At 46.5% G+C, this 18,512-nt stretch overlaps 1 protein-coding gene across 3 annotated transcripts in view; it reads left to right on the top strand.

Moving 5' to 3' along the window:
* Positions 1–3,429, top strand: part of LOC119970425 (zinc finger protein 474-like) — a 48,640-nt gene extending 45,211 nt beyond the window's left edge. For all 3 annotated transcript variants that reach the window (XM_038805024.1, XM_038805025.1, XM_038805023.1), the window contains one exon: positions 3,191–3,429. In XM_038805024.1, the coding sequence (XP_038660952.1) occupies positions 3,191–3,333 (143 nt within the window). In that variant the 3' untranslated portion in view covers positions 3,334–3,429. The remainder of the gene's footprint in view (positions 1–3,190) is intronic.
* Positions 3,430–18,512: the final 15,083 nt, after the last annotated feature.

Genomic DNA, 18,512 nt, shown 5'->3' with positions numbered 1-18,512 from the left:
GTATGGGTGTAGCACATAGGATAGTGTTAGGGGCTAGGGCACAGACTTTTACGTAGATGTTCACCTTTTCACAATAAACACCTGTGCACAAATGTTCCAATCTGCCTCAGTGCTCAGTCAGAAGGGTGTGAGGGATGGGCTGGGCTGGGCTGGATGCAGAGGGAGCGCTGGGGAGGGGGGATGGGTTGCCGTTGGAGTGGCATGGGCCAGGGCACCCAGTTCAGCCACCGTTCACCGCCACAGTACCCGGTCCCACCCCAACCACCCTCCTCCGCTCCCCATCCCCATCTCCGCCACCCCAAGCGTTTGGTGGGACCGTGTGATGGAATGGTCAGTTCACATGCAAGGATCACCTAGGTGGACAGTGGAAAGTGCTATCATGGACGTAGTTGAATGATGTGGAGCACCAGAGCTCATCGCAGAGAGGGTCATCATCATCCTCCATCCCATGGGCTAGATCCGCTATGATTGCCAACCCAGGGCCTGCACGTAGTGAGGTGGGTAGGAATCACGGAGGGGGTTGCAGGGGAGTGGTGCAAGGAGGGTGCTGGTGAGAGGTGGTGGGCGGCGGCGTTGTGAGGGTGGGCTGGGATGTTCATGCCGTCAGCCAGGCCCTCTAGTCACTGAAACTGGAGGTGATTAGAGCGTCCAATGTGCACCAGCGCAGGCATGCACGTTGTCCAGCCTCTTGTGCCTGCTGGGCCCCATGAGCTACCCATCCTGGCTGTGCCCCGCATCCTCCTCGTCGGACGAGGCCTGGTGTTCATCCTCCTCTTCCAGCATGTCACCCCTCAGCTGCATGATGTTGTGGAGGATGCAGCAGGCTACAACAATGTGGAAGACTCTCCTACACTATACGGTCCAAATTAATATGGATGTATTGTGCCGACTAAGCATATAGGGCCTCTGCATTGGCGCAGATGCACTTGTGCACTGAGCTCTGTGAAATCCCGGACAGGTCCCCACTTGGCGCCTGGAAGGACCATGTTGCGCAGACATTCAGGGTGACCGTCACCTTGATGGCCACAGGGATTGCATGTCCTCCCCTATTCCCCCGCAGTTCCATGATCTGACAGATATGTCACACTGCCTCCCTGTCGGGGTTGCTGAGGGAGTTGCCCATGGGTATGGCCGGTGCCACTCTGCAGAACCAGGGGCCAAGCTGGGTGGTCAGTGGGGTGCGCAGAAAGATGGCTGCCTTGCAGACCGTGGCAATGGTGGTCCGTGCCTGGACACTGCTCCAGTCCAGTGGGGGTGGTCACCCCTGCCCCACAGTCCATTCCCCTCCCACTAATATCCCCCCACCCCACCCCCCCATAGCCCAGCCAGTATCAGGACCAGCAGCACACGGTTGCACCTGTCCATGTCCTCCCTCCCCTCTCTTCCCCATCAGCTACGGCGCCTGTTTCTCGATTTTTGAAAGCACAAGTGAACTTCGCTGTCAGGAATTCCCCCTGGAGAAGACAAAGAATCAACAGGTTTCTGAGAATACCGTGTCAGGCCCACTAATGATATCCAAACGGCATTTACTGTGCTTGTGGAGTGGAACACATTGACGCCACTGTCAAAGCGCTAGAGAATTGCGATTTGGCGTGAAATCGGCACCTGCCACGATTTCGGTGTCAGAACCAAATCTCCACCCAGTCGCGTTTCGTGATTCAGGCATCAGCCCATGGAGAATCCTGCCTGTTATCTTTTAGTAGTGCATCCTATTCTAATTGCGCATTGAATATATTGCATTATTTTATTGCTCTTACAATATTTCTTTTTTGTCAAAGCTTTCAGCTTGATAATCCAAACTTTTCTGGAGCCTAGTGCAGGATAGCATTGCAACTGAAGAGAAATGAAATTCCTGTATTTGATTCCATGGGATGCATAAATTAGATGGCAAGAACATAATACTTTTTTGGCCTATTGACGTATCAGGAAGCTTATTTGCTGCTATCATCACAGAACTACCTGTCTTTTCATTTGTTTTCATGGTAGTCTAGTGGTTTTGGTGCACATGGTATCTTAGAGGTTGAGAGTTTAAATTTTACCAAGGCACAAGAGCTTCTTTGGTGTAAAAGCCTCATATCAAGAATTTCATACCAAATGCTGTAAATGAAGATGTTGAAGTAGGGGGTAATGATATAAAAACAAAAAGCTCCAAAATGTATTGCAAAATAAGAATTTTGCATATTTTGTTAATATATGTGTGTATATTCTATTTGGCTGGGAATTTAAGCAACCACTAATAGAACATAGAACATAGAACAGTACAGTAAGAAGTCTTACAACACCAGGTTAAAGTCCAACAGGTTTGTTTCAAACACGAGCTTTCGGAGCACGGCTCCTTCTTCAGGTGAATGGAAAGGCTTGTTCCATTCACCTGAAGAAGGAGCCGTGCTCCGAAAGCTCGTGTTTGAAACAAACCTGTTGGACTTTAACCTGGTGTTGTAAGACTTCTTACTGTGCTCACCCCAGTCCAACGCCGGCATCTCCACATCATAGAACAGTACAGCACAGAACAGGCCCTTCGGCCCTCAATGTTGTGCCGAGCCATGATCACCCTACTCAAACCCACGTATCCACCCTATACCTGTAACCCAACAACCCCCCCTTAACCTTACTTTTATTAGGACACTACGGGCAATTTAGCATGGCCAATCCACCTAACCCGCACATCTTTGGACTGTGGGAGGAAACCGGAGCACCCGGAGGAAACCCACGCACACAGGGGGAGGACGTGCAGACTCCACACAGACAGTGACCCAGCCGGGAATCGAACCTGGGACCCTGGAGCTGTGAAGCATTTATGCTAACCACCATGCTACCCTGCTGCCCAGGGTATGAAGCTGAAACGCCACAAAATAAGATATACGGTGCCACCACATCATTATCACCTCATTTCACTAGAACTGCCCCAAAAACAACAAAAGCTTGGCCAACTAATGAAAATGGATCAGGTGAAAAAGTGGAAGGAGCTGCAATTCAGTGGGCTCTCTGCCTTTTTCTGCTCCTGGCTGCTTATTTTATGACCCTAGATAGGCATCTTGAAGGAGAAAATGTAGTGAGATTTTATTTCTGTCATTGAAATTATTTGTTTAAGATGTTTGTTTATTGTTTGGGTATATCTTGGATTTATTTTCCTCAAAGCATTCTTTTCATCTAACTTAAAAGTTTCAATCCCTTTCCCTCAATTTTCCAGGAAAAGGTGCTTACGATATAGATGCTGTAAATGAGGCAGCTTGGAGAAGTTCCCAAGAACAACTGGTGCCTTGCAACATCTGTGGACGTACCTTCCTCCCAGACAGACTGATTGTGCACCAGCGTTCATGTAAACCAAAGTAACCAAATTGATAAACAATGCCAACTGTTGTTGACTGTAAAGAATAGTCCATTAACTCCAGTAAAATAAAATAGTGCAATAAAATAAAAACAAGCTCACTTTTGTTTGTGGCATTTTTGCACCAATTATGTGTTGCATTACGACCGGCTCTAAATTTATTGGAATAACGCCATTTTAAAATTGAATCCAGTACACACCCGCATGGTGTGCAGCACAAAAAGACAGCACAAAGAACAAACCCAGGGCAAAGACCCAGAGTTTACACAATCTTCCACTGTAACTTCAGCAGAAGGTCAATGTAAACTTTGGAGGAATGGTGTAAAACTCTTTAAAAATGTCCGCTCTCAATTCCTGTGATCTCTGAATAATCAGTACTTAATTATAATTGCTTGGAAATTTAAATTAAGATCACAAATTTGCAAAATGAATTATAACAATTGTCTGTATGTTTATTTATTTTTAATTAATTAATGTGGATCCATGTTTTATAAAATTATGTAATTTAAAACCTATTTCATATTTGCCAAACTTAAATGATTTTAAACATATGATGCATATTGTGGATGGAACAAAATTTCCACAGGGGTTCTACCACATGTCCATTGTAACTTTGGCAGAAGATCAGTAGAAATCCTGGAGGAACAATACAAATGGTCAACCAAGCAATTTCAACACATTTTGCACCGAGGTTCTGGTGCAAGATCAGAACAACCCCCATGAAAGCTAATCAACATATAAATCTTCTTTTCCAATTTTTCTTTCTTCCACTCCTGAAAGTGATAATTCCTGCTGGTGTATGATTCCACTGGCATTAGCAGTTCTCCAATCAAATCAAATCAAATTAAATCCATGCTTGGATTTTGTAGAAGTAATTATGTCAAAACTGTCAGTGGTTGCCATCTACTCCTCTGAAACTGAAAGCAATTTCTAGAGTCCACAAATCTGCAGCTAAACACAGAGTCCAGATATTGCTTTTGGTGATTCTACACTAGCCCAAAGGTGCACTGTTGAGATTCGCCCAGAATGCAATCAATTACAAATCATTGAACCAACAAGAGCTTCCATTCTTCTGTTCTCACTGTAAAATTCCTTGAAATAGTTATATCTTGTTGAATGAGATCTAACTTGATTTAGCATACTTGATTTGTAGTTATTTCTAAATTGCTTCGCTGATCCTGAAAGTGTAATTTTATATTTAATGAATATCAAATTTCTCCATTAGGATAATAAGTTCCACATATTTTTCAAATTATTTTTATTTAAATGGTTTGATTTATTTTATTTTAAATCCCATGTGCCTGTCCAAATCATTTATTTCAATATCTGGAACCTTTAAGAATTAAGGGCTGGATTTTCATCCTTGAGGTGGGGAGCAGGAGACACGGAAAATTCCTGGCTTAGTCCACCTGTCTCTGGGGAAAGGGCCCACAATGATGAGATTTTCATTATTGGGGGTGGGTGGATTGTTGGAAGTTGTGTGCGGGCTACCACCTGGCCAGCAGAGGTGACCACAGTTGTCGGGTTGAGGTGGGCTTCTTGTAAGGTCTATCTTGTTATGGGATTCATTCCAATTAAAATAAAAGCATAAAGGCCATTCATCCCTCATGCCACATTCATGCCCCCTTTTTGTATAGAGGGTGGAAGTGTTATAGCTTGACATGAAATGAAATGAAAAATGAAAATGAAAATCGCTTATTGTCACGAGTAGGCTTCAATGAAGTTACTGTGAAAAGCCCCTAGTCGCCACATTCCGGCGCCTGCTTGGTCTGCTTTAAAAGCCAGTGATTTAGCTGAGTGAGCTAAACCAGCCCCTTAAAGGACCATGGGGGATTGTTTGGGAGGCATAGTTTAACATGGGGACCATGAGAAGGTTCTGAAAGATCCCCTTAAGCAGACAATTGCAACTCTGAGATGCCATGAACCATGACTCTTTAAAAAGCTGGCCGGACTCCATGAAGATTGCAGCGGACTAAAGCATGATTATCCTGTCCTGGTTGGGAGTGCTGGCTTTTGACCCAAACAATTTTGCATCCTTAAAAGGTACTCCTGAGAATCGTAATCCCAGTAATGGAGTTGGGAATCCTGAATCACCTAGCCACCATTTAGAGTACCCAATTTTTTTTTCCAATTGAGGGGCAATTTAGCGTGACTAATCCACCTAACCTGCATATTTTTGGGTTATGGGGTGAAACTCATGCAGACACGGGGAGAATGTGCAAACTCTACACGGACAGTGACCCAGGGCCGGGATCCGAACCTGGGTCCTCAGCGCCGCAGCCCTAGTGCTAACCACTGCCCCAAATACCACCCTGGATACCATTTTTAAAGGACTCCTGAGTCATCCCAACTCGGTGAAAATTCAGCCCCAAACGTGAAAGCATTCACTGTTTTTTATTTCTTGATTTGTTGTCTGTAAGGATACTTCAATGTGTTTGGTTGTTTACCCTGCTTAATGACGTCACTGTTGCTGAATGCCAGGAGATCCCTTTGACTTGGTGCCAAGTACAAACTGACATTGTTAAATGGGAAGTCTACACAACAGAGGTTGCTAGATTTTTGTAGGTAGCTTTATTTGAGGTCAGTGGTGAGCGCACTTGCTTCACCACTAACCATAAAATCGAGGATACAATTTAATTTTTATCTACTCAATACCACTACGCCATTCCCTCAATAGGGAGGCACAGTAGCACAGTGGTTAGCACTGTTGCTTCACAGCACCAGTGTCTTGGGTTTGATTCCCACTTGGGTCACTGTCTGTGCGGAGTCTGCACGTTCTCCCTGTGTCGGCATGGGTTTCCTCCGGACGTTCCGGTTTCTTCCCATAAGTCCCGAAAGACAAGCTGTTCGGGTGAATTGGATATATTGAATTCTCCCTCTGTCTACCCGATCAGTGTGGCGATAAGGGGATTTTCACAGTAACTTCATTGCGGTGTTAATGTAAACCTACTTGTGACAATAATAAAGATTATTATCTATTTAATTCTTATTGCTAAGAAATTTAGTCTTGTATCTTTCCTGAGCAATTGTTAAAAATTCTGCTTGAACTTAAATTTCAGTTTAAGGAAAATTTAAATCATTTCAAATTAATTTAATTTTATTCCACATAATATGTAGTTTAATTGGAGTTAATGTAAAGTATATAACCACTTTTACAGTTATGAACAATTGTCGCCTGCAATCGCCCTAATTCTCAGAATTAATTAAGCGGAATAAATAAGCAATGGACATGCATAATAATAATTATGTAATGAATTTTTGAAATTTTGCTACTAATCTATACCATTCTTTCTATTGTGAAACAGTTCTGTTTTATGTAATTATTTTATTATTTTGGGTTAAATAATAAATGGCATTTTTAATCATTAATGAGTGTTTTTATTATTTTGCACTTTATGATTCCAATGTGTCTGATAAACAAAATATACACAATTTTCAAATTTAATCATTAGAACCCTTAATTTTCAATTTTCCCTCCTCCCCTGAAGTTGGTGAATTGAGCTGCGGTATGAATCCAGTTGTGTGCTGCCCTCTAGTAATCCTTACAAAGTGGAAGAATTCCTCTTCCAGATGTGGGTATCAAAATCATAAACATGTTTGCCTTGCATGTATTGACAATGTAACTATCAATCAGAGCAATTCTTCTTCCCACGTAATAAGTCTTTGAATGTAATGACTTTCAATGATTATTTGACATTGAGCAACAACGCACTAAAGTCCAATCCATGAGCTTGCACTTTCCATCATCAGAGCAATCAGAAATTAGATTTTGGGCAGAATTCTCCGTTTGAGAGATAAAGTGCTGGCACCTGGACTGAATCGCGGGTGTGATAGGAAGGGGTTGGGATCGGCACTGGAGTGCCTGAAAAGCAGGAGCTGCATATAAGCACTCCAATCCCCACACACCCTTATCCAGCCAAGAAGATGGCACTGGTTACGCTGGAGCATATCCATCCCATTAACGAGTTGGCTGGGGTCAGAGGGTACCTAGCGGTGTTGGCTGGGGAGGCACCCATATGACCAGCAGCGCTAAGTTCACAGTGGGCAGGGGAGGCTATGGCCTAATGGTATTGTCACTGGATTAGTAATCTAGAGACACAGGACAATGCTCTGGGGACCCGGTTCAAAAATCATCAGATGGTGAAATTTGAATTCAATAAAAATCCGGAATTAGAGCCTAACGATGACCATAAAACCATTGTCAATTGTTGCAAAAACCATCTGGTTCATTAAGTTCACAATGGGCAGTCAGTGGCGTCCACAGCTACATGGCTGCCTTGCAGGCTACAGCAATGGTGGTCCATGCCTGGCCACCCCAACCCCATAGCCCACCTGCTGGCTGCAACACTGCTACTCCTCCTGGCCCTGGTAGACACCCAGCTGGCCCTGGTAGCCACCCCCTGGTCAGCAGCAAAACTGTCAGCACACTATAGCGATGTTGGACACTTTTCATAACCCCTCTCTCTGCCTCCCAAGACACCCAGTTCCCAATTTGTAATATCACAAGTGAACCTTGCCATCGGTAATTCTGCCTGGTGGAGGCGGAGTACTGTGGGAGGCTCAGAGAATGCCAGGTTGGACCCATGAATGATATGGCAACTGCCTTTACTGTAAAATTTGCATGCCCATGCCGACTTGCGGCATGGAACGCATTCACACCGCTGTCGAGGCACCGGAGCATGGCATTCCGTTAGGCGCCCGGCACCGACCTCAATTCTCAGCTGCCGTGCGATGCCCTGCCCATTCACGTTTTGCGATTCCAGCATTGCTGGGAGGAGAATCCTGCCCAATAACTTTCATTGCCAGGCAGTGAACTGATGGTAGTATGTCAGCAGACTATTCTACACTCCACTATTGCCCAGTTAAACATAGAGCACATTTTAATATTGTTTACAGGATTAGGCCGTTGCAAGCATTGTTGCACTTATTGACATTTTTTCAACAGCAGTGGTTTAGACCACTTTAGATTAGACCAGTCAATCTGGAAGCCAGACTGTGTCGGGGTGGCAGCTGTCCTTTTCTGAAGCTGAATCCAAATGTTTTCATGGTAATTTTTCTGGTACTGGCCCACAATTTACTAGATTTATTAATTCAATTTCACATACCACGGTGGATTTATATGTGCAACTTCTGAATTACTAGTCTAATACCATGATGACTATCAGAATACCCATGCTGCAACTCATTTGTGTGCCCATCACCAAATTATTTTTCGGTCAGTGATTTTAATACTCTTACTTTACAATTCATTGCATCCATGAAACTTGGTAACAAATCTGTATCTAAAAAGATTCAGTTTCAATCTAATGATGTATTGATTTTTGTCAAATTACTTTTCTCTTTTTATTCTGACCTTTCATAATGGAGTTTGTTGTTTGCTTGAATTTTGTTTTAAAAAAGAATGGAGCTATTTCTTTGAACAGATCTATCATGCATAACTCTTTAAAATGTTACCTTTTTGTCATTAGGCATTTCCGTTCAGAGGTCAAACATTTAAATGAAAATTCTAATTCTCTGGTGTTTAGAGCCTTGTTGAATTGTCCTCAATACAGTTGCATTCTGAAACCGCAGAAAGCTGTGTAATCTTAAAGCTTTGACACAACTGTTTTTAATTTTCTTGTTTTTTCAATCTGTTTTCTTGCATTTGCTTCAGTTACAAAATGTTTAAAAATAAGTAATTACACAGACGGTTTTATAATATTTCTTCTTTTTCTTATGGTTAAAGTGGTCAAGTGTATCCCTGCTTTTATTTTGCTGGGAATCATTTAGTCAGTTTCTAATGATTCTATTTTAACAAGCTTATGCCAATTTAACAAATATTTTCCATTCTTTCTACATTCTTTTCCCTCTGTAAAATATTTGTCACGGTCATATTGGTCTTTTTCTATATGGGAAGGTTCACATGTTTAGGGTTGAATTCTACATTGAGGGTGGGCTCCCCACATCCCTGCCCAAATATCTGGGGTGTGCCCGCCTCTTCTTGGCCAGCTCGTCCCATGCTAACCTTTTAGGCTGTGGGCCTTTCATCCGTCTAGACAATGTCTTGTTTCATAGAGCTGTTGGCCAATAGGAGGCCTGCATCTCTTTGCCACACTCAGGTTAGTCATATGAACCTATGAATTAGCAGGCCATTCAGCCCCTCAAGCTTGCTCTGCCATTTGATAAAATCATGGCTAATCTGATTGCGCCCACAACTATGTAACCTTTGTCTCCCTTACAAATCAAGAATTTATCTAACTCAGCCTTAAAAAACAATGAATGACCTTGCTATCCACTGCTCTCTGAGGAAGAAGAGAATTCGATGGACTAATGACTCTCTGAGAGAACAGAAATTCTAATCTCCATATTAAATTTTCTCCTAATCTCCATATTAAATTTTAAAAACTCTATTCCCTAGTTCTAGTCTCTCCCATTAGGGGAAATAGTCTCTCAATATCTATCCTAGCAAGTCCCCTCTGTTGTGTTCTGTGAACTTGTCATTACAATGATTCATACAGAACTGTGGGTGACTGAACTAGAACGATTATTTATTGATTAACACGTGGAGAGATAACATACAGAATGCTATATAGACTAAGTTACTCATTGAGTTTCATGGACTCTCCTGGAACTACCCAATGTGTGACTGTCCCAGTGCACACCTTACTACCAACTGGCGATAGATGCCACAAGACCGATGTCTGGTGCCACCAGCTGGTTGGAGGTAGCACTGCTAACTATATACAATATTATACACAGGTATTTCAACACCCCCCCCTCCTTTTGGAGATTTTATCATTGATACAAAACCTGATTGATGTCATCATTTAATACATGCGGCATGTATGTACAAATTTAACCGTGTTTTAGTTCACATGATATGCCTGCTACCTGTGTCCTTTGTGCACAGGTCATTGTGCAATGTCAACAAGGTCACTCCACTGATTGTCTCGGATCGTCAGCTTTCTGGAAGACTGGTTTCTGTACCAGTCTTCTGTGCCTTATCCTTTTGGCACAATGCTTTTTGAAGGCTGGGATCCTTGCTGGCCATACATGCGGCACCAGCTTCTTTCGTATCTTTACGCGATGCTTTTTGCTATTGTGTCGTTGTGTACTCTCTGGAACTACCAGCTTCTTCCGTGTCATTACGCAATGTTTTTTGCTGCTGTGTTGTTGTGTATTTTCTGGCCTGTTGGCCACATTGTCGACGTCTTCTTGCTTGTTGTCATCAGTGGGACTCACAGTAGCCCCACTCTCCTTCTCTTTCCTCTTTTAAAGAGGGACAAGGACCCCCAGCAGTGTGGTTCATACAGGCCCATATCTCTCCTCAACGTGGATGCTAAGGTCCTGGCAAAAATCCTGGCCACCAGGATAGAGGACTGTGTGCCAGGGGTTGTGCACGAGGACCAGACAGGTTTCGTGAAGGGAAGGCAGCTGAACACGAATGTGCGGAGATTGTTGAATGTCATCATGATGCCGGCGATTGAGGGGGAGGCAGAGATAGTGGTGGCACTGGATGCGGAGAAGGCCTTCGATAGAGTGGTGTGGGGGTACCTATGGGAGGTGTTGGGGAGGTTTGGATTTGGTGAAGGGTTCATTAGATGGGTAAGGCTGCTATATGAGGCCCCGATGGCGTGCGTGGCCACGAATAGGAGGAGGGCGGAGTACTTCCGGCTTTACCGAGGGACCAGGCAGGGTTGCCCCCTGTCCCCCTTGTTGTTTGCACTGGCAATCGAGCCGGTGGCGATGGCATTGAGGGATTCAGAGAGGTGGAGAGGCTTGGTGCGAGGTGGAGAGGAACATAGGGTGTCGTTGTATGCCGATGACCTGTTACTGTATGTGGCGGACCCGGTGGGAGTGATGCCGGGAGTGATGGAGTTGCTAGCTGAGTTTGGGACCTTTTCAGGTTATAAATTAAATTTAGGCAAGAGTGAGGTGTTTGTGGTGCACCCTGGAGACCAGGAGGAAGGAATTGGTAGGCTCCCGCTTAGGCGGGCAGGGGAGAGCTTTAGGTAACTGGGGGTGCAGGTGGCCAGGGACTGGGGGACTCTTCACAAGCATAACTTCACCAGACTTGTAGATCAGATGGAGGAGGAGTTGAAGAGGTGGGACATGCTGTCATTATCGTTGGCGGGGAGGGTACAGTCCGTCAAAATGACAGTGCTTCCGAGGTTCTTGTTCCTCTTTCAGTGTCTGCCCATCTTTATCCCCAGGGCCTTCTTTAGGAGAGTGACTAGCAGTATTTTGAGCTTTGTGTGGGCACATGGGACTCCGAGAGTGAAGAGGGTGTTCCTGGAGCGAGGGAGGGATAGAGGCGGGCTGGCGCTGCCCAACCTTCTGGGGTACTATTGGGCAGCCAATGTGTCAATGGTGCGTAGATGGGTGATGGAGGGGGGAGGGGCGGCGTGGAAAAGAATGGAGATGGTGTCATGTAGAGGTACGAGCCTGGGTGCCATGGTAACGGCACCGTTGCCGCTCTCCCCTAAGAGGTTTACCACGAGCCCGGTGGTGGCGGCGACCCTAAGAATCTGGGGACAGTGGAGACGGCATCGGGGGGAAACAGCGGGCTCGATGGAGGCTCCACTGGGTGGCAACCATCGGTTCATCCCAGGGAACAAGGATGGGGGATTTAGGGGGTGGCAAAGGGTGGGCATCAGCAAATTGAGGGACCTGTTTATTGGCGGGAGGTTTGCGGGCCTGGGGGAACTGGAAGATAAATTTGGCCTTCCCCAAGGGAACATGTTCAGATACTTGCAGGTAAAGGCGTTTGCTAGGCGACAGGTAGAGGGATTCCCTCTGCTGCCGTCGCGGGGGACGATGGACAGAGTGCTTTCGGGGGTGTGGGTTGGAGAGGGGAAGGTGTCTGACATCTATAAGGTAATGCAGGAGGTGGAGGAGTCGTCAGTGGAGGAGCTGAAGGCTAAATGGGAGGAGGAACTTGGGGAGCAGATAGAGGACGGGACTTGGGCGGATGCCTTGGAGAGAGTCAACTCTTCCTCCTCATGTGCGAGGCTTAGTCTCATCCAATTTAAGGTGCTGCACCGGGCCCACATATCCGGGACTAGGATGAGTAGGTTCTTTGGGGGTGAGGACAGGTGCACCAGATGTTCGGGGAGTCCAGCGAACCACGCCCATACGTTCTGGGCATGCCCAGCACTGGAAGAATTCTGGAAGGGGGTGGCGGGGACGGTGTCGAGGGTGGTTGGATCCAGGGTCAAACTAGGGTGGGGACTCGCGATTTTTGGAGTTGCGGTAGAGCCGGGAGTGCAGGAGGCGAAAGAGGCCGGTGTCCTGGCCTTTGCGTCCCTAGTAGCCCGACGAAGGATTCTGCTACAGTGGAAGGATGCAAGGCCCCCAAGCGTGGAGACCTGGATCAGTGACATGGCGGGATTTATAAAATTGGAAAGGGTCAAATTTGCCCTGAGAGGATCAATACAAGGGTTCTATAAACTATGGCATCCTTTTCTGGACTTTCTGGCTCAAAGATAGGTAAATAGGTAACTTGGTCAATAGCAGCAGCAACCCGGGGGGGGGGGGGGGGGGGGGGGGGAAGAACTGTTATTCATCTGTTGTTTTGTATATAGTTCACCACAGTTAATGTTAATAAATTGTTTATAGCTTTAGCTACAAGTGTTCTTGTAATATAAATGAGGGCAACTGACAAGAACATTACACAGATAATCTGTTTTCGTGATGTTGAATGAGTGATAAATATTGACCAGAATGCCAGGGATAACTCCCCTACTCTTCTTTGAAATAGTGCCATGGTATTTTTAACATTCACCCAAGCTTGGGGCTTTGGTGTAACATATCATCAAAAAGACAGATGGGCGGCCTACTCTTCAATGAGCATTGGCTCTCTAGAGAGTGAGTCTGGGAAATTAGCAGTGGGAAGTAAGGAAATGGTGGAAGTGTCGAACAGATATTTTGTATTGTTTTTACTGTAGAAGATAGAAATAACATCCAAGGAATACTTGTAAATCAAGCAGTGAAGGGAACTTGAAACAATTATTGTTAGCAGGGAATGGGTATTGTGAAAATCATTGGAACTAGAGGCTGGCAAGTGTCCAGCACCTGAAGCTTCGTGTCTTAAAAGAAGAGCCTGCTGAGATAGTCGATGCACTAGTTGCAATTTTCCAAATTTCCCTAGGTTTGGGAAAGGCCACATCAGATTGGAAAATAGTGAATGTAACTCCTCTATTCAAGAAAGAAGGAAAACATAAAGCAGGAAAATACAGGTTGACTGGCCTAACAAAGGGAAAATATGAGAATCTATTATTAAGGGAACTTTAGCTGGGCCCTTTGAAAATCTTAACATGATCAGTCAGCGTTGATTTGGTTTTGTCAAAGGAAAATCATGTTTAACAAATTTATTAAAGGTTTTTGAAGAAGTAACAGACAACAATGGATAAAGGGGAATCTGTAGATGTGGTGTACTTGGATTTCCAAAAGGCATTTGATAAGACGTCACATCAAAGGTTACTGCATAATTTAAGAGCTCATGGTGCGGGGTTAACCTATTAGCATGGATAGAGGATTAGCTAGCAAACAGAAAACAGAGTCGAGATAGATGGGTCATTTCTGGGTTGGCAAGCTATGACTCGTGGAATGCCACAGGGATCAGTGCTGGAACCTCAACTGTTTACAATCTATATCAATGACTTGGATGAAGAAACAGAATGTATGTTTGCCAAATTTGCTGATGACAAAAAGATAGATAGGAGAGTAAGTTGTGAAGAGGATGTAAGGAGTCTGCAAAGAAATATGGATAGGTTAAAAGAGTGCAACAAATTAGCAGATGGAGTATAATGTGGGAAAATGTGGGGCTGGATTCTCCGCACCCTGACCTCAAAATCGTAGTTGGCGCCGGGGCGTAGAAATCATTTCCCACACGGAATCAGGACCGGCACCATACGACACACCACATAGCACTTACCTGCGGCCATTGCTGGAGGCCCACTCGGCCATTCTCCGCCCCCAACCGGCAGACGTCCCGACAGCGTGGACCACTCGTGGCCCTGCCGGTCAAGAAACTACCATGGCCACAGCAGACTCAGTCCACGGCCGCCCTGGTCGGGGGTGGGCCGATCAGAGGGCAGGGGAGGCCTTATACGCGGCCGGGCAATGTTTGGGCGGGCGGTCAGCATCTGGCACGCGGCCAATCGGGGAGTCTGTTTTTAATGTCTAGCTCTGCAGTCTGAGTCCACCATGGAGAATGGCACGGCCGCTGGAGGCCACCGCCCTGCCGGAGTCCATGCATGTGCATGGGTTCCCATCTCCGCACCGGCCCCCGGGCAATATGGCGGAGCCCTACAGGGGTCTGGCGCGGACGAACATAGACCTCCCACGGAATTAGCCCAGCCTAGGATTGGTAGGCCCCGATCGCACCGTGGAGGCACCCCCCCCCCCCAGATTCGGATCCCCCTGCAACCCCCACCCCCCCCCCCCCCCCCCCACCATAACGGCCCCCGCAGCCAGAACACTGAGGTCCCGCCGGGTAGGACCATACGTATCCTACGCCGACGGGACTCGGGCATTCGGCCTGTCGAGGAAAATCACCGGGGGGGCACTTTCAACGGCCCCCACCGGCACGGCGGCGATCCCACAGGCGCTGGAGAAATGCCGCGGACAATTTGTGGCCCGGCGTCGGAGTGGCCATGGCGCGATTCTTGCGCCCTGCCCGGTGGTTCTCCGACCCGGCCCGGGATCAGAGAATCCCGGCAAGAGAATCCAGCCCGTGAACTTTCCCACTTTGGCAGGAAGGATAGAAAAGCAATATGTTATTTAAATTGAGAAATATTGCAGAACTCTGCAATGCAGAGGGAACTGGGTGTCCTAGTCCATGAATCTCAAGGCTACTATGCAGGTACAGCAATAATTAGGAAATCTTTGTTTCTTGTAATTTTGCTTATTAAAGTAGGGAGGTTATGCTTCAGTTGCTGCAGGGCACTGGTGAGACCACATCTGGAGTATTGGGTGTGATTCAGCAGCCTTGCCACGCCCAGCTTGATGTCTGAATGAGGCCATTGAATCTCGCGAGAGGTCTCTCACAAGATTCGCGATGCTTGAAACATCTTGCAAGACACCGCGATTTGGATCTTGCCCTTGTCATAATATCCACTCATGTATATAATGAGATGCAGACAGGCAGTGATTGACACACAGGATGACCAATGAACACACAACACAGAACAACCAATCACCAGACAGGACATGACCACCTTAAAGCCCACAGGGCATTAAGACTCCCGCTCTTTTCGGGACCCAGATAGTCAGAGTGCACAAGTTAGTGGGCACTATTGCCATGTGGTAGCTAGTGAGTCTGGTCGAGCCAGTAAGAGATCATCAGTAGAATTAGTAGAGAGTCAACCCACAGGTGAACATGTACAGCAGTTCATAGTTAAATAAAACCGTGTTGGATCATCTCCGGTGTCAGACGTTTGTTTCTAGCTTCCCTGCATCAAGTTGCAGTCGACATCGAACCAACCTGCCTAACACATCAGTCCTCACTGAGCGTGACGCATGTCAGGATATTCAAATGAGCTATAAGAGTCATTTAAATATCTAGACACCAGATTCGCCCGGCACCTGTTACTCAACGGCCTCCCCGACGAGACATCACCAGGGAACCGTTTAGTACTGGTCCACACAAACGTGGACCAGGCATAACGGCATCTGGGGGTGGGGAGGGGGGGGGTGTCTTCCAGGCCATCGGCAACCCTCAGGTAGTCAGGGACAGGGCAGAGTGTCACACTGGCTCTCCTCTTTGCAAGCTGGCGTTGCCGGGGATCTAGGTTCTCACTGCCAGGGATCGGACCCATGGGACCCATCACGGCATCTTGCAACATGTTCCAAGCATCGCAAATCTTGTGAGAGACCTCTTGCGAGATTCAATGGCCTCATTCTGATACTTGCTGGGTAGGGAGGTGTTAGCGGGGGGTTCCCGGAGTCTCCCTAAATGGCACCCCGATCTGTCAGCAGCTTTTTCAGCTCGCCAGCAGGAAATCGCTCTAAGTGACTTCTGGCAGACCTTATAGAGTAAGGATGAATATTGGTTCTCAGCATACGTAAACCTGGAATTATTAATTTTGTCTTCCTTTATTTTAATGTGTGCTTAAAAAGATTATTTTCTTTTATCATGCTTCTCCAATAAGAGATGGCTTTATTGACATGTTTTTGTTTAATTGTTGATAATTAATTAATCCTTTTGTGGTCTCAACACCCGCATGGCTTCGGCAAGCCGCCCATTTTTTTTCCGCATACTCCCAAGGGTAACTCACCTTTCTTTTGTTTAATCCCTATGACCAATGTCCAGTTAGGTGTCGCTTTTCCCAAGACACCTTGACGGCGTCGTTGAGATCTTTAACCCTGTCCTTGTCAGACGGGGGGCTTGTTCGTCTTCTGAATTCTCAGTCAAGAAAGTCCCTCTCTTAAGTCTTAGGTACAGTTTGTCCCAAGTAGCTCGGTCAATTTTGGCCTTTACTAATGAACATACATCCCGTGGTGTTAGAAAGTGTGATTCCCTAAACTCCTGTAATTTATTCCAAAACTCTAGATTGTCATCATTAGGGTAAGGTGTCCAGCAGCATCTGGCGCTCCGCAGTGGTGAAAGGGAGAACAACAATATCTCTTCTTGGCTTTCTAGCCGTGTCTCTTCCTGGTTTAGTCACCTGGTGATAAGGTGCCATAGGGATGGTTTTTGATGGTGGGCCTGATTTTTCACAGGTATTGTAGGGAGTTGGGTTTGGCCCTGCTCCCAACCTTCTTAGCAGCTGCGATTCATTGCTGATTCATCATCTAGATCCCAGATATTACCGGTCGTTGGAGCTTTCTCCACTGCATCTACAGGGGTGGAAACCATGGGATTAGAATATAGTTGTTGAAGTAATTTATTTTGTTGTAAGTGGAGGCATGGGATCACACCATTAGGTGCGATTCATCCAAAAAATTACCAAGGGCGCAATTCAGCATGGATCCAGGCACAATGGGTGAATTGTGCAAGACCACCAAATCAGGCTCCATGCCATGTGCCACACTGATCGGGAGTCATTTGACTCGTTCTGCCCAGCGCAATCTGGATTTCATCCTCGCTGGTCAAGTTTTAGATCGATGTATTTAAATAAGCCATTAGGCTCATTAAGTACCCGGATGCCGGATTCACCTGGTGCCCAGGAGTCAACGGCATGGCGTGTGAGTGCTCGCCAGGGTGTCATTTAGTACTGGTCCACACAAACGTGGACCAGGCATAACGGCACCGGGGGGGGGGGGGGGGGGGGATCGCGGGCAATTGGAGACCCCTGGGTGGTCAAGGATGTGGTCGGGTAGTATCCTGGTACTCCCCAGCACCTTGGCACTTCCAGACTGGCACCTGGCAGTGCTACCTGGGCACCAGTGCCAGGCTGGCAGTGACCAGGTGCCACATTGGCCTTGCCAGTGGTCAGGACCAGGAGGCTTAGCTAATTAGAATCGGGTGAGGGGGGATTCCCAGTTGCCTCTACAAGTCTTGCAGCATGAAGGGGGGGGGGGGGACTCAATAAAATGGAGGGTCTGAATAATCTTTATTAGTGTCACAAGTAGGTTTACATTAACACTTCAATTAAGTGATTGTGAAATTCCTCTAGTCGCCACATTCCGGCGCCTGTTCGGCTACATTGAGGGAGAATTCAGAACATCCAATTCATTTAACAGCATGTCTTTTGGGATTTATGGGAAGAAACCGGAGCACTCCGAGGAAACCCACTCAGACACGGGGAGAACGTACAGACTCCGCACAGACAGTGACTCAAGCCAGGAATCGAACCCGGATCCTTGGCGCTGTGAATCAACAGCTAACCACTGTGCTCCGTGCCGAAAGGTGCGTGAGGGGCTGAATGTGCTGTCAGCAGAAAGAAAGGAGTCAGATTTAATCAGAACCTAAGGTGCACCAGAGCTTTCCTCACAGTGAGTAGTCATCACTCTTCTGCCTATTTGACCGTGACAACAGAGTCTCCAGATTCACCCTGGAGTGAAGTTACATAGACCTTTGGAGGGGGGAATAGGGTGGTTGAGGAAGAGGCGTGGTGGGAGGGCTGGATGTAAAGCTGACAGACACAGCCTCATCCTCAGATGATCTGGAGGCGATGAGGACCTCGCTGGTTCTCCTGAGCATCTTGGAGCCTCGCCGCTGACTGTCCTTCATCATCTGAATCCTCCCTCGGGCTTGTCC

Source organism: Scyliorhinus canicula, chromosome 8 (assembly GCF_902713615.1).
Source record: "Scyliorhinus canicula chromosome 8, sScyCan1.1, whole genome shotgun sequence".
NCBI classification, from domain to species: Eukaryota; Metazoa; Chordata; class Chondrichthyes; order Carcharhiniformes; family Scyliorhinidae; genus Scyliorhinus; species Scyliorhinus canicula.
This window is presented reverse-complemented; position numbering and strand designations above follow the sequence as displayed.